At 35.7% G+C, this 14,423-nt stretch overlaps 2 protein-coding genes across 7 annotated transcripts; one reads left to right on the forward strand and one right to left on the reverse strand.

Annotated features, from left to right (window-relative positions):
• Positions 1–314: 314 nt before the first annotated feature.
• kxd1 (KxDL motif containing 1) lies at positions 315–3,358 on the reverse strand. 2 transcript variants are annotated; one of them, XM_079414038.1, is made up of 5 exons: positions 3,178–3,358; positions 2,992–3,093; positions 2,753–2,905; positions 2,423–2,469; positions 315–1,819 (listed from the first exon to the last, which is right to left on the reverse strand). In XM_079414038.1, exons 2-5 carry the CDS (start codon positions 3,084–3,086, stop codon positions 1,563–1,565), a joined length of 552 nt encoding a protein of 183 aa, XP_079270164.1. In that variant the 5' UTR covers positions 3,087–3,093; positions 3,178–3,358; the 3' UTR covers positions 315–1,562. The 2 variants fall into 2 exon arrangements, with proteins under 2 accessions (XP_079270164.1, XP_079270165.1); XM_079414039.1 differs by having other exon boundaries at positions 1,224–1,819; positions 3,194–3,352.
• Positions 3,359–4,708: 1,350 nt separating this feature from the next.
• edc3 (enhancer of mRNA decapping 3 homolog) lies at positions 4,709–14,170 on the forward strand. 5 transcript variants are annotated; one of them, XM_079414074.1, is made up of 7 exons: positions 4,709–4,837; positions 5,087–5,259; positions 5,511–5,740; positions 6,158–6,502; positions 6,574–6,727; positions 6,813–7,030; positions 11,319–14,170. In XM_079414074.1, exons 2-7 carry the CDS (start codon positions 5,096–5,098, stop codon positions 11,651–11,653), a joined length of 1,446 nt encoding a protein of 481 aa, XP_079270200.1. In that variant the 5' UTR covers positions 4,709–4,837; positions 5,087–5,095; the 3' UTR covers positions 11,654–14,170. The 5 variants fall into 5 exon arrangements, with proteins under 5 accessions (XP_079270200.1, XP_079270199.1, XP_079270201.1 ...); XM_079414073.1 differs by having other exon boundaries at positions 4,712–4,837; positions 5,511–5,800; positions 11,319–14,164; XM_079414075.1 differs by having other exon boundaries at positions 4,716–4,837; positions 5,511–5,734; positions 11,319–14,164.
• The last annotated feature ends 253 nt before the right edge of the window (positions 14,171–14,423 follow it).

Genomic DNA, 14,423 nt, shown 5'->3' on the forward strand with positions numbered 1-14,423 from the left:
GCACCAGAAAGTCTTTCGATATGAAAGATGGAACTTTGATTTCTTTACAGTGTAAGTTTATGCTAGAAATGTTTCGGAATGGGATATTTGTATGATTTGTACATATAAATATAATAGTCTGCCTAACTGCATCAATACATTGTACAGACATTACAGGTCATCTGATGTTACATTTATCTCAATAAATAACATATTGCTCTTAACACTGAATTTTTATAAGCAGTGATTAGTTATAGCCTATTTCGAATACCTCGACTGAATTGAGGTCATTTGTTTCAGAATTTTATTACTGACTGTGTAATTATCTTTTTTTTGTAAATTCAGTTCAAATTTGAAATCAAGCTTCTTTGCTGTAAGCTTTTTTTTAGTTTTGCCAATGGTATTGAAAATGATTGAAGTCCTCATGAAATCAAAAAATGATCCCTACTTACTTTTTTAGTGCACATGACTAGTCTTGTGGTGAATAATTAAACCGTGCAAGTCAATACACCTTGAAAAAATAGTCTTCCGTCGTAATATTTAATAAAAAAAACTGAAAATTAGCTTCTGCTCTGGACTGGCGTTCTCGCTCTGATGACGTCAGTTTGAAGGCTTGGGGAGAATCCTCTTGTTAAGTCTGACGTAAGGACTGCAGTTTCCGGGCCCATGTCTCTACTCATTTCACTTGAGAATACTAGCTCAACAGCCATTTATGAGCACTATTTAATTAATATTACATATTTAAGCTAAGCATTTCAAAATTTGCTGTACACACTACAGTCTCCGTGCTCACAGTGTCTCAGACACTAATATTTTAGCTGAATCACTGTCTGGCCATCTGGGATTTCAGTATGGAGATAAAGGTTAGGGTTATAATTTTTCAGTATTACATGACATCGTGGGTGTATATTAGCACAGTTTGTTGTTTTCTTGGGGCATCTGGCAGAGCGTTAGGACCAGAAGCGAAGATATTAATTAATATTTTTGGTAATTCATTAAATATTGCTGCTAAAAAGTAACTAGTACTCCGCGTAGTTTTTGAGACGAGTAATTTGTACTTTTACTTAAGTACCGTTTTGACACCAGTACTTTTACTTGTAACTGAGTATTATTTCAGCAATTGAACAGTACTTGTACTGAAGTACAAATTTTCAGTACTCTTTCCACCACTGATACTAGTTTACTACTACTCATAGTATTTCAGCCATACGTTTTAGAAGTAGTAAAAGTGTACAGCACAAAATAATCCAAGCAGAGTTTAATTAAAACACTCACATTGTGCACTGTGAGAAAGCTCTTATTTAATGACATACTTTTCTGAATCTAGAAATAATACTAAATTTTGAACATGAAAATGTCAGAACACAAGGTAAACATGTCTGCTTGTAAATGTATCTTTAAAACTTGTTTTGTTTAATCTGCAAAAAGTAAACTGGTTTGCATTATTTTTCAAAATTAAAATAACATTTAACAACAGTAGCATTAAAACCATTTTCGCATAGTAAACCTTAAGCTGTAAGCTTGCATCGCCCCAATTTTAAGTGGCATCTGTATGCAGTAAATACAGTATTATATGCATGAATCTAAATATCAGCTGAGTCCGGCCCCTCGTGCCGTAACACTGGCTGTTCGTGGCTGTCAGAGGTTGGTGTGCCGGTGTTTTCTTGAGAGGGGTCTTCAGAGCAGCAGCTAATGGTGGGCGATATCACATCAGGGCTTGTGTCACATGACTCCGTGCTCTGTTCGGACGTTGCAGTGGTAGTGATGGTGGTGGCCACACTGGGAGGAATGGGGTCAAAGTCATCATCGTCATCCTCCAGGTTGGAACATTCATTGATGTCTGTTACAAAGGGATACACAATAATTTATATTATACCGACCATTCAAAAGTGTCACATGATCATTCTAGTATGCTGATTGGCTGCTTAACAAATATTTCTTATTGATATCAAAGTTGAAATCAGTTGTGCTGCTTAATATTTTTGTGGAAACTCTGATACATTTTTCCAGGAGTCTTTGATGAATAGAAAGTAAAAAAAAACAGCATTTATTTGTGACATTATTAAAGTCCTTATTGTCACTTGCTGAATAAGTATTAATGAAGTTTTAATTTATAAAAAAAAAATCTCACTGACCCCCAAACTGTAGCATATATAGTGTTTTTTTATATTGGTAAATATTGAATATTAAATTGAGGATGCTCATTTTTTGTTTTTAAATGATTTGTATCATCATTTAGCAAAAACTACAAAAGATAATGCTAGATTTTTTTTTTAACTTAAGATTTAATAATTTTGTGATTAGTCTTTCCTTAACGTCACTACATTGCTTTAACATGTACAACAACTACAGATTTTTATTTTTGTGTTTTACTTATTTATTTTGCCAAAACATTAGTTTAATTGTAGTGCATCCCAATACAAAATACTGCATTATAACTTACTGCAGAAGGCCTCTGGATATTGTTTCGCAACCTTGCCTTTTAAAGTCCTGTGGAAACACAAATTACATTATTCATAGGAAATAACTAATATTACACAATATATTGTAATATTGGGCTTAATATATATATATATATATATAATAATTACTTTAATATGAAAAATATAAGAATATTATTTTGTAACAGTGTTTGCATTTTAAATCTTGCATTAAAAACCAGCTCGAATGTGTTAATTTGATCATACACATGCTTGTAATGGAGGGCGAAATGTTCATGTCAGATCTTAGGTCTCCCACTTCATCATAATGTCTTAAGATGTAACTACAATACCTTATTCGTCTGAAAATGCTGTCCAAGTCTTTCTTCATCTCTATTAAAGTCCGGGTGTGCATTAGAAAGTGTTCATTCATCTGTTGTAAGCGCACATTGGACAGCCCGTTGAAGTTGATCAGCATCTCATTGGTCTTCTCAAACCGGTCCAGCCTGGAATACATGAATACATGCAGCAATATCAGCTCGAAAGCATGATACATAACGCTATAAGCGGGTTACTAAACAGAGAAACTCACATGTGTCTCTGTGCTTGAATGATGGCGTTCACGTCTTCAGAGTTCACCATACTGAGCATCCTATTACAGAATATTCCCGATGCTGTGGGCTCCATGATTACGCTTTTTATAAAACACAAGATATTAGCGTTAATAATAATTCAAATCAACAACGAACTAGTGTTAGATGCAAGTATAGTCGCTTACGCGGTCAAATATTCACCGACTAGTTTGCGTCTGGCTTGGTTTTATTTCTCGAACGTCTTCATCAGATGCAGAAGCTCAGACGCAAATGCTATATTTGTGAAACGATAAAATATTTAGCGCACTGTGAAGCAGACAGACATTTTTGTTGTGATGTTGTCATATGATCACATGAAAGTGGCGTAACGCGGGAGGCGGGATCACGGAGATTTTGTAAGCGTTGATTGGCTCTCCAGAAAAAGTGGTGTGATTAATTTTATTTTATATTTAATATTAAAGAATAAATAATAATGACATTTTATAAATTAAATTAAATTAAATTAAATTAAATAAATTATTTTTTTAATCTATTTTGTAACTTTTTTTGTTACGTAAAATAATCGTTCTATAAAATGCAAATATATTAGATATGTGTCACATGAGGATAAATAGTTCTGTACTGTATATTTGATGCAAATATTATGTATTTTTATATATTTAATATTCGAATTATAATTAAAAAATATGAATAATTATTGATAATGACCATTTCATGTAAAATAATGTGTCACATGAAGAGGTTAAAATAGTTTTGAAATGTAATATAAAAAAAATCTTTTATCTGGCACCACAATAAAGCACACTGCAATATCACTTCAAATCAAATCTTGTATAAGAGTCTCTGGCTCGAGGGGCCGGTTGTGTCGACTCCTGCTTCACAATGTTCAACCAAACACTGTGTCAGACAGCCCTGAAGGCATCTCGGGTTCTGCTGGAGCTTGTGGGAAATGTCACGGTGAATGGGCTTTGCATGATTTGTTTCTACCAGACATGTGCAGGTTCCTCTTCTGCCTTTGACCAGATAACACTAACTTCTCATAATGTCACGCATAACTGACGAAAAGATGGTTGGTTTCTGATTCAAAGGCCTATCTGAGAATATGAGAACGCCCCTGCAATCCCCACCCCCAGTGTGTTTATTGTGTTACAATGCTATTTTAGTATTTGATGTTGGCTTTATGTTATAATTAACACTCATATGTGACCATGGACCACAAAACCAGTCATAATTTATAACAAATAAACAATGCCAAACAATGTATTGTTGGCTATTGCTACAAATATACCCGTGCTACTTGTGACTGGTTTTGTGGTCCAGGGTCACATATTTATGCAGATTAAAAGTGCATTTCCATTAAAAATGTAAACAAAAGCTCCTGGTAGTGAATATTGGATAATATTCATAATTTAATAATACTATTATTTACTTGTACATTATAAATGTTATTATTTAAGACAATATTATAATAAATATTATTTAATAATAAATTAACATTAAATCGATAAAATATTGCAGTTATATATTGATTGCAATTAAAAATATTGTAATTATATAAAATTATAAAAAAATAAACTTTTAATTATTATACATTATAAAAATATTAATGAAAATATAAAAATATGAATTAATATTAATAATTGCTTAATTTAAGATTAAGTTTACACCACTACTTCCGCGGTAATCCAGTAAGTGGCAGTAAACCGATTCAAAACTGATACTCGCTCAGCGAATCACAACAGAAGAAGCCTTTCACGCATTCGAGCTTTTCAGAAGAGTTCATCAAAAATATATCTCAGTATTCTAGTTACTTGTATTATTTAACGGATTTACTTTTGACAACAGGTGAGGAACTCATTTTACAAGTTTTGTTTGACCGACGACGAAAAAAGTAGGTTAAAAAGCCGTTGCGTCCTGTAACGTTACATCAAGCTGGCTAACATTAGCATCTTCCTATCTAACGTCCAATATCCGATTTATCCCGCCATAATTTTCCACATATTAATGTTTTCCCTCACAAATAACTTTTTAAAGTTATCTTTCAATATAAAAGTGTCTTAAAGAATACAAAACGTCTTTTTAATCTCATTTCAGCTGGTCAGAATGGCAGCAGACTGGATTGGCTGTCTTGTTTCAATCCACTGTGGACCAACTTTAGGAGTGTATCAAGGAGAAGTATCTTCAGTAGATCAGACCACCCAGACCATCTCTCTCAGACATCCCTTCCACAATGGAGTCAAGTGCACTGTGCCTGAGGTTACCTTCAGGTGAAATGAAGATCCTAAAAGGGTCACTGTTTATCATTGTAGTGTCTGTTTTTGATCCTTTATCTTAGACCATCTCGTCTCATTGGTCATATTCTACATTGCTGTTGTATAAAGTCCACTTATTTATTCTAAAATCAAAATATTATGTTGTTAACAGTCCTGATAGAACAATATATTACTGCATACTCAGAATTTGGATACCAAATACTATTGTTTAATATATTATAACAATCTTCTTTTCTAATACACAGTGCTATGGACATTAAAGATCTCAAAATCCTGGAGATCCGTAAGAGCTCCACTGAAGTCCCAAAGCAGAATGGTCCAGACATCAACTCCACATTGACTCTGCATGGTGGACGCAAGGATAAGGGTGGTGGCGCCCTGGTCAATAGCACTCCTGTGATGGTACCTAATAAAGCTGAACCCAAAACGCAGGAAGGAGGGGTGTCTCCGGTGCCACACTACTCAAAAAGTTACGGTGAATGTCATATGGACATGGCTGTCCAAAGTAAAGGCTTTAGACGAAGACACAACTCCTGTGAGTCTTCTGTGTCATTGGATATTGAACCTAATCTTTCAGATTTTAACTTTATATATATATATATATTTTTTATTTAGGTGTATTAGGGCTGCACAATTTTGGAAATTGCCGTTTAAAATACAATTTAAAAAAAATGTAAAAGGTTTGTAGTGTTGTGCAATTGGGCTCAAGTGTGGCTATTATATCAATTTGATTACTAATTAATTAATAAAAAAATAATAATGCTTATTTATTATTACTTAATAAAAATATTAAAAAAATAAAATAAACGTTACTCTTAAAATAATCCACTGTGGAAAATTTTAAAAGTGAAAAGAGATTTTATTAACTAATACCCTTATTTACTGTTTGTAGGGTCGTCTAGTTGCAGAGGGCCAAATCAGGCCACACCCAAAAAGAATGGGTTGAAGAACGGAGGTCATATGAAGAACAAAGACGATGAATGTTTTGGAGATGGTATGGACGATGTTCCCAATGAAGACTTTGATTTTGAAGGGAACCTGGCGCTGTTCGACAAGGCTGCAGTGTTCTCGCAGATCGATTCGTCAGAACGCCGAGGCAATGGTGCGAGATCTCGAGGAACGCCTGGAGAGCAAACGCCATCAAGATACCGGCATGACGAGAACATCCTAGAGGCCAAACCCGTCATCTACAGACAGATCATGGTTCCACAGAATGGAACAAAAGAATATAGCACTGGTAAAGATCTGACCTCATGATCTTTGAAATAATTTATCTTATTTTGCCTTAATTTATGCCATTTCTCCCAGACTCAGGGCTGGTGGTACCCAGCATCTCTTTCGAGTTGCACAAGCGTTTATTAGCTGCGGCAGAAAGTCATGGTCTCTCTCTGGAGCGCAGGCTTGAGATGACGGGTGTATGTGCAAGTCAGATGGCCCTCACTCTACTTGGAGGCCCGAACAGGTTTGTGGGGCTTTAACAGAAATTGCGTAATCAAAAATATCTTCAATATTACGTCTGGTTGCCATTGGTCTGGTTCTTCTCGTAGACTTACCCCAAAAAATGTACATCAGCGGCCCACGGTGGCCCTGCTGTGTGGACCACATGTCCAAGGTGCTCAGGGCATCAGCTGTGGCCGTCACTTGGCCAACCATGAAGTGGAGGTCATCCTTTTCCTGCCAAACTTCGTCAAGATGTTGGAGGCCATCACCAGCGAACTTGCACTTTTTGGGAAGACGGGAGGCAAACTGGTTTCTAATGTGAAAGGTGTGACACTATTGCATCTACATTTAATAATCATTCATGATACAACGGTATACATTTTTACATTTATTTACAATTATAACAATTAGGGGTGAGTGATGTACCTGTAGACACAATTAGCCAGTAGTGATTTTGGACTATCGTCTCTATCGCGGTTACACACTCACGTGACGTTGCTGTGATATGTGGTTATGAAAACTTATCGTTTGCATGCATTACAGTTTAAAAACCAGTGATTTTAAGCCATCAAAAGCAATCAGCAGTGAAAGAGAACTCATTTCACTATATGCGTGCTGTCTGAGGGACTGTCTCTGAGTGCTGTCAAAGAGGCACGTGAAGACGATTCTCATAAAGCACGGGAGTATTGAACTGAGTAATTTTTGCCATTTTATAGGCCTCGAATGGTTAAACACGTACACTTGTATGTGTCAAAATGCCCGTCTTAAGTGAAAACAAACAGCTTAGAAAGAAAACACATGTGAAACAGTATATTGAATCTGGGCTAAATCGCTTTTGTAACTTTCTAAGAAATTAGGGCTGTCCTCATCTAAAGATTTTTCTAATCTATATTATTATTATTTTTTTTCTTCTGTGATGGTACAGCTGAATTTTCTGCTTCATTACTCCAGTCTTCAGTGTCACATGAACCTACAGAAATTCGATGTTGAAGAAACATTTATTATTATTATCAATGTTTATGTGTGTGTATATATATATATATATATATATATATATATATATATTTATTAGGGGTGGGAATCTTTTACCATCTCACGATTCAATTCGATTCCGATTCTTGAGGCCACGATTCGATTCAAAAAGATTTTCGATTCAAAATGATTCGATTTTATTCATAATGATTTCTAATCGGGTTTCTGATCATGATCTACTCTCATCTGCTTTGCTATACAGAATGACAAACGGAGACATTAAAGTGTCTTTTTCACATTTATTAAGTTAAATTCTCAGGGAAGTGCCTTTTATCAAAAACATTGTCTGGTTCTCAATTGCTAGTCATTAGTAGCTAGCTATAAAATAAGTTGGAACAAAAATAAAGTGCTTCTTCATAATACAAAATGGTTGAAAATAGATGCATTTCCCAGGAAAGTTGCAGTTTACCACAAATATAATGTAGAACACAACCGGAAAAGACAAAAAAAATCTATATTTCTCAGTCAGATTCAGTAACTTAAAGAATAACAAGTTATGAAAATAAAGTGCTTCTTTCAAAATGAAAAATAGTACCCCTAAGCTACCTGTCTCTGAAATGTTCATGACAGTGTCTCTTGCAACAACAGAACTGTAAACTGTGCAACTGATTATATGATTTTCAACAAATCATGAAAAAAACTGGACATGAACTGTGTACAAGGTTACTGTTGGTTTCAGCGCCGATGCTATTTCCTCAGAAGCGGAGATGTCGGTGTCGCTGAGTGTGCAGATGTCACTTCCAGATTTTCTCACCTGGGGGGAGAGCAGCGCGGCACAAATAGCAGGCTGCTGCTCTGCAGGCTGAATCGCTCTATCATGTCCAGCGCGCTGTTCTTTTTTTTGCTCTCTCGGCGTTGGCAGGGAGTTTCGTGAAGCACTGTGTGTGCGTTGGTCTGCAGCTGGCGGCTGACTCTGCTCCGTGTCGCTGAGCTCCGGGTGATGCCTAGTAATATGAGCACGCGCATTTGTTGTGCTGCCGAAGTACTTGGTCTTCGTTTTGCAAAGCTTGCACACTGTGTGTGTCATGTCCAGCGCAGTGCTTCCAGGCATTCGGTAAAAACCGAAATGACGCCAAACTTTAGCTTTAAGTGAAGACAGGGCTGATTGGATCTCCCTCTCATCCATATTTGCTTCCTCTTTGTTTTAGTGATTTGCCGCGCACGCTTACGTTCAAAAACCGGCTGCGTGGTGGCATCAGTACAGACCAGTAGGCTATAGCCTATAGTTACAAAAATGGAGGCGAACAGCCAGCTGATTTTATTTATTAAATCGATTCTTGGACATTTCAGATTGATTCTGAATCGTTGCAAATGAGAATCTAGATTTTTCTGTGAATCGATTTTTTGGCACACCCCTAATATATATAGATAGATAGATAGATAGATAGATAGATAGATAGATAGGTATTAGGGGTGGAACGGTTTGTATCACGGTTTTAGAGTCACGGTTTCGGTACGGTTCGGTATGTGCCGTGTTTAAGGAAAAACTTTACTGTCAAATTAAAATAAATAAAATAAAAATTGTCTATCTAACTACAAGCAACAGCACAAATAAATACAATAGACTAAAGATACAAATAAAATAAACAGTGATTTTCAGGGGTTTTTTTTAGGTAGGTCTAACATTAGTTTGTAGGTAGAGAAATTGAATAAAGTAATGAAATGTATGCATTGCATATTTGACTGTATAAATTAAATATTAATCTTTATTAAAGTTACAAAAGCTATTCAATCAAGAGCAGTGAGTGATTTCTTTGTTGTTGCTGTTTTAAGAAAGTGCTGTCACTTTAAGAGAATGCACTGATACAGTACGTGCAGCCGGCTATGTCTGCTATTGGATACTTACCAAGACGGGCATTTTGACACAATTTTTGTGTTAATTTGTCCATTTAAACACAATACTTCAGAGAGAGCTTAATATTTGTGCGCGTTCTGAGGCGCGGGTTTGGATGAGAAATCTTTTCACGGGCGCATCCTCTAGCTCTTAAATGTGACCCTGGACCACAAAACCAGTCTTAAGTCGCTGGGGTATATTTGTAGCAATAGCCAAAAATACATTGTATGGGTCAAAATTATTGATTTTTCTTTTATGCCAAAAATCATTAGGACAATAAGTAAAGATCACGTTCCATGAAGATATTTTGTAAATTTCCTGCTGTAAATATATCAAAACTTCATTTTTGATTAGTAATATGCATTGCAAAGAACTTCATTTGGACAAATTTAAAGGCGATTTTCTCAATATTTCGATTTTTTTTTTTGCACCCTCAGATTCCATTTTTTCAAATAGCTGTACCTCGGCCAAATATTGTCCTATCCTAACAAACCATTAATCTATGGAAAGCTTATTTATTCAGTTTTCAGATGATGAATTAAAAAAATGTACCCTTATGACTGGTTTTGTGGTCCAGGGTCACAAATGTTTAAACTGGCAAGGCTTAAATGAGTTTATTATAAACACAGATATCAACATGTGCTGTTCAGGTCTCACCTGTGCGCGTGCACTATCAGCACCTGAGCGATGACGGAATAAATGACTGCTCATAATCCAGCATACGGCCTTCACATTGAACAAGAGTGAATGGTTCGTGTATTTTTTCATCGCTGTTGTTGTAATGTAGGCTATTGGGAAGCCAGAATGCGCATCCATCAACAGAAACATACATTAGTCAAACCCTGTTTGTTTTACGTGTTATTTATAACAAACCATATTACAGATGCGTTGTCGGATTTAAATTGAACCGCGGTCCTAGCGTGTGCCGAACAGTGTGGAGAACCGTACGTTTTTTTTCTTCCCCGAACCGTTCCACCACATATACATATATATAATTAAATTATTATTATTATTTTTTTGGAAATTATTTACTTTTTAAGATTCTTGGAATATAAAGTTCAACAAAACAGAATTTATATAAAATCAGTTATTTTTAGTAACAGTGTTAAAAAATTTTTACTGTCACTTTTGATCAGTTTAATGCATCTTAGCTGAATAAAAATATTTAATTCAAAAGGTAATCTTTAAAAATACAAAAAATTTAATCTTGCGATGCCCAAATTATCTATAACATTGATTTTAAATGCTAGTGTTATTTTTAATTTATTTAGACAAAATTGTATAATTTTTTTTTTAATTGTTTATTTAAGTTATCAACTATAAAATGAAAATAATAATCATCTTATCCTATTATACATAATTTTAATATTGCACACCTCTAATCAACCTTTCCACTTGTGATTGGATCACCAGGTGACCATAACCCCCCCCCCCCCCCCCCCACCCCCCAAAGATCTGTTTTCATCAATGCACATTTTGATGACGAAAACCCTTTAGCATGGTTTCTGTATGTCACATATCTTCCTAACACACCCACCTGAATGCTTACTTTAGATGGGCTTCGAAAGTCTTGGAAACTTCCACTCTGAATTGCAAAAACATGTTTAACTTTGCACCCACCCACCCTTCTTATGTAATATAACAGAACACTTCTGAAAGCCAGTGGAGGTGTATGATACATTAATGGCTTCTGTGTTAAAAATTTAACTGGATTAGTCTCATCCACAAAATGTAATTTCACCTTCAGACTTGCCCGAGACGCCAGTCGACCTGGTCATAAACTGCCTGGATTCGCATGAAAACGGATTCTTGAGGGAGCAGCCCTGGTACAAGGCCGCCGCCGACTGGGCCAATCAGAACCGAGCTCCGGTACTGAGCATCGACCCTCCAGTAAGTGGACAGGCACATGCCGTGGAAGCAAAATGGTCACTTTCCCTGGGCCTCCCACTGCCTCTATCTGAGGGCGCCGGCCGAGTGTACCTGTGTGACATTGGCATTCCTCGACAAGTGTTCCAGGAAGTGGGGATCAAATACCACTCCCCCTTCGGATGTAAATTCGTCATCCCGCTGCACTCCGAATAAGCTGTTGACTTTCACGGTCAAGGCTCACTGAACCTGCCTTAAAGATTTTAAGAATGAATGGACCTCGGTTTGAATGTTGCAACAGAACTGGAACTTCTCAGTCTGTATTTTTCTCAAGTTCTTCTATACTTCTGTGATAGTTCTCATCAAAGGGAAGTGACTGAAATGATACCAGCTCTTGTGACAAACCTGATATGTTAAAAGCAGAACCAACATCGGTATACTCGCCATCTAATGCATTCTAACAGTCTTACAATAATCTTTCAAACTGCTGTTTTAATACACAAGGCAGATTTTTTTTTTTGTAATGAGACAACTTTCATAACCCATTAAATGTGCAGATATGCTACAAAAACAGCAGCTGGCTTACACTTAATGCGACTTAATTGGTCTTATGGCATTTTTGAATCTTATTTTGTTGTCTCAAATAAATTTTCGTTCATAATCGCATATGCTGACTTTAATTCTTCCCATAGAAAATGTGCATTAGATCATTAGATGGCGGTGTTGGTGACCCGACCCCCCCCCCCCCCCCCCCCCTTTTTTTTTTTTGCTTTTTTGTGCCAGATTGATCAAAGTCAGTGTTAAGGCACTGAGATTATGGCAGTTTATTGCATGCTAAATTTCTTACAAAGCGTTATTAGCTTTGTTGACCAAGCCCAGTGTGCTGTAAATATGACAGATTGACTGGGATCTTATCAGTGATAAATTGTTGCACACTTGAATGGTAAGATAAGTGTACAAAAAAAAAAACTAGTTTGTCACATTGCCATTGGACCAATACTGACCATTTTAAGCAGTCGTTGGCCAATACTACCAGTTTTCTTGCTCTAAAATTCATTGCTGTGCTTTACCTCATTTCCATTAGTTTCAGTTCTCAGTGCTCAAAAATAAGCAGCTTATGATATCCTGTTTTAAATGGGTTTCATATTGAGTCAGCATGGGGCTTGTTTGGTTAGATCAAACAAGGATCTTTTATTAAGAAAGATGCTCCATGTGTTGCAATAAACCTGCTTGCTGAAATCGATTATTTTATTACAGGTTGTATTATTATGCGCACAAACCCATTACAAAGCAAAAAGCCAGTGAGTGCTGCACACTCAGTTCTTTTGGGTAATGAATGAGTTTTTCAAAAGCACTGATGAGGATAGTTGAAATATGTGTTTGAATCTGCAGATTACTGTATACCTTCACAGTTACAATGAGAGGCACTTATGACCATAAAAGATCCATATGCAACAATAATGAACTTAAAATTGTTACAAAACTGACACCAGGAAATAATGTACTGCTTTCATCAGACTAATTTACGTTTAAATGTTTTTTTTTTATTATTTAAGCTTTATTGTGATGTCTTCTGAATTTAACTAGCAAATATTTTGTTCTTTTTTTTCTCTCAAATTTAATTTAGAAGATTTTTTTTCTAGTGTTTACTGTTTACTGGGGTGTTTCACTGAAGTTCACCACCCCAGATGTCAAATTTTTCTTGTCACAAGTGTTTAGATAAACTAGAAACCAACAGACTTTACACATCACCTTTTCTCAGTCGTGGGGAAATTATAAAATGTGAATTCTTTTTTTTTTGTTTGTTTTTTTTTTTTATATACTGTTAATGTTTGTGTCTGTAAGGTCATTGGTGAAGCCTCTGGAGAGCCATTTGGCTCCTTGAAATTAGCTTTTTGAGCTTTAAAACAAAGATTGAATGAGAGGCAGTTATTAAAAGCATTAATAAGTTGATGCTAATGAGATTGCACTTTCACAGAATGGCAAAGGTCCATCTTATACTGTATAAATACAGATAGGAGAACATGTCAAATCCAGCACTAAAAGAACTTAAAAATGGTTCCAAAATAACTTGCTGGTTTTTGTAACTTGTTACTTGAGATTAAAAATATAACTGCTGTTTTTTTTTTCTATTTGGTTTGCAAAAAACAAAACAAATTGGTTCTAATTGATAATAGCTACAGAGCCCAGTGGTAATATTCAGTTGAATATTGTTTGATACTTAAGCACTACATGTGCTTACAAGTATGGGAAAATGCAGTTTGATATAAATCATTCCTCTGTAGGAGTTTGCTTCTAAAATCTGACCAAACTCTTTTTGAGCAACTTAAAAAACAAAACGTTTTCACATTTTTTTTTATCTGGTGCGGTTCATTTGTGTGGCTCCCCCACAGTGATGTCATTAAACATGAAGGTTTGAGGGGGTTTTGTTCAGTATCAAAAGTTGAAAGCTACTTTTTGTTTTCTTTCCACAGGTTTCCATTCTTACGCCTTTTTCTTCACAAAAGGATGAGATAAAGGTTGTTAGCATTGCGTCATTTTATCAGTTATGTCTGCACCTGTTGTTTAAGGCAAAACACCATTCAATACTGGTTTAGACAACAACATTGTTATCATTAATTGTGAATTAGTGACATTTGTTCTGCATAGTTCTGATATCACTGGAAACCTTACATACTTAACATCGTCCACTTTGAAGTGTAAGGACGGAATAAATAAAGAGAATGGAAATATAACTTTATGACTGTTGTTGGTTTATTTGCAGTCAATTGAATCTCTTTCCACTTTACAAAGTTCCATAAAAATACAGTACAAACATATTAAGTATTTAATTTAATGTGTGAGTGTTTATATCGTTGTAATTCCCTTTTAAAGCGCGTGCTGTCGCTCCTGTCTCCAAATGCGAAATTACGAACCCTACCACGGAAAAGGCTGCTCATAAATATTAATTAGGTTGCTTGGTAACCTTCCTGGAGCGTCTATTTAC

The sequence above is a fragment of the Barbus barbus genome (genome assembly GCF_936440315.1).
Source record: "Barbus barbus genome assembly, chromosome: 50".
Lineage (NCBI taxonomy): Eukaryota > Metazoa > Chordata > Actinopteri > Cypriniformes > Cyprinidae > Barbus > Barbus barbus.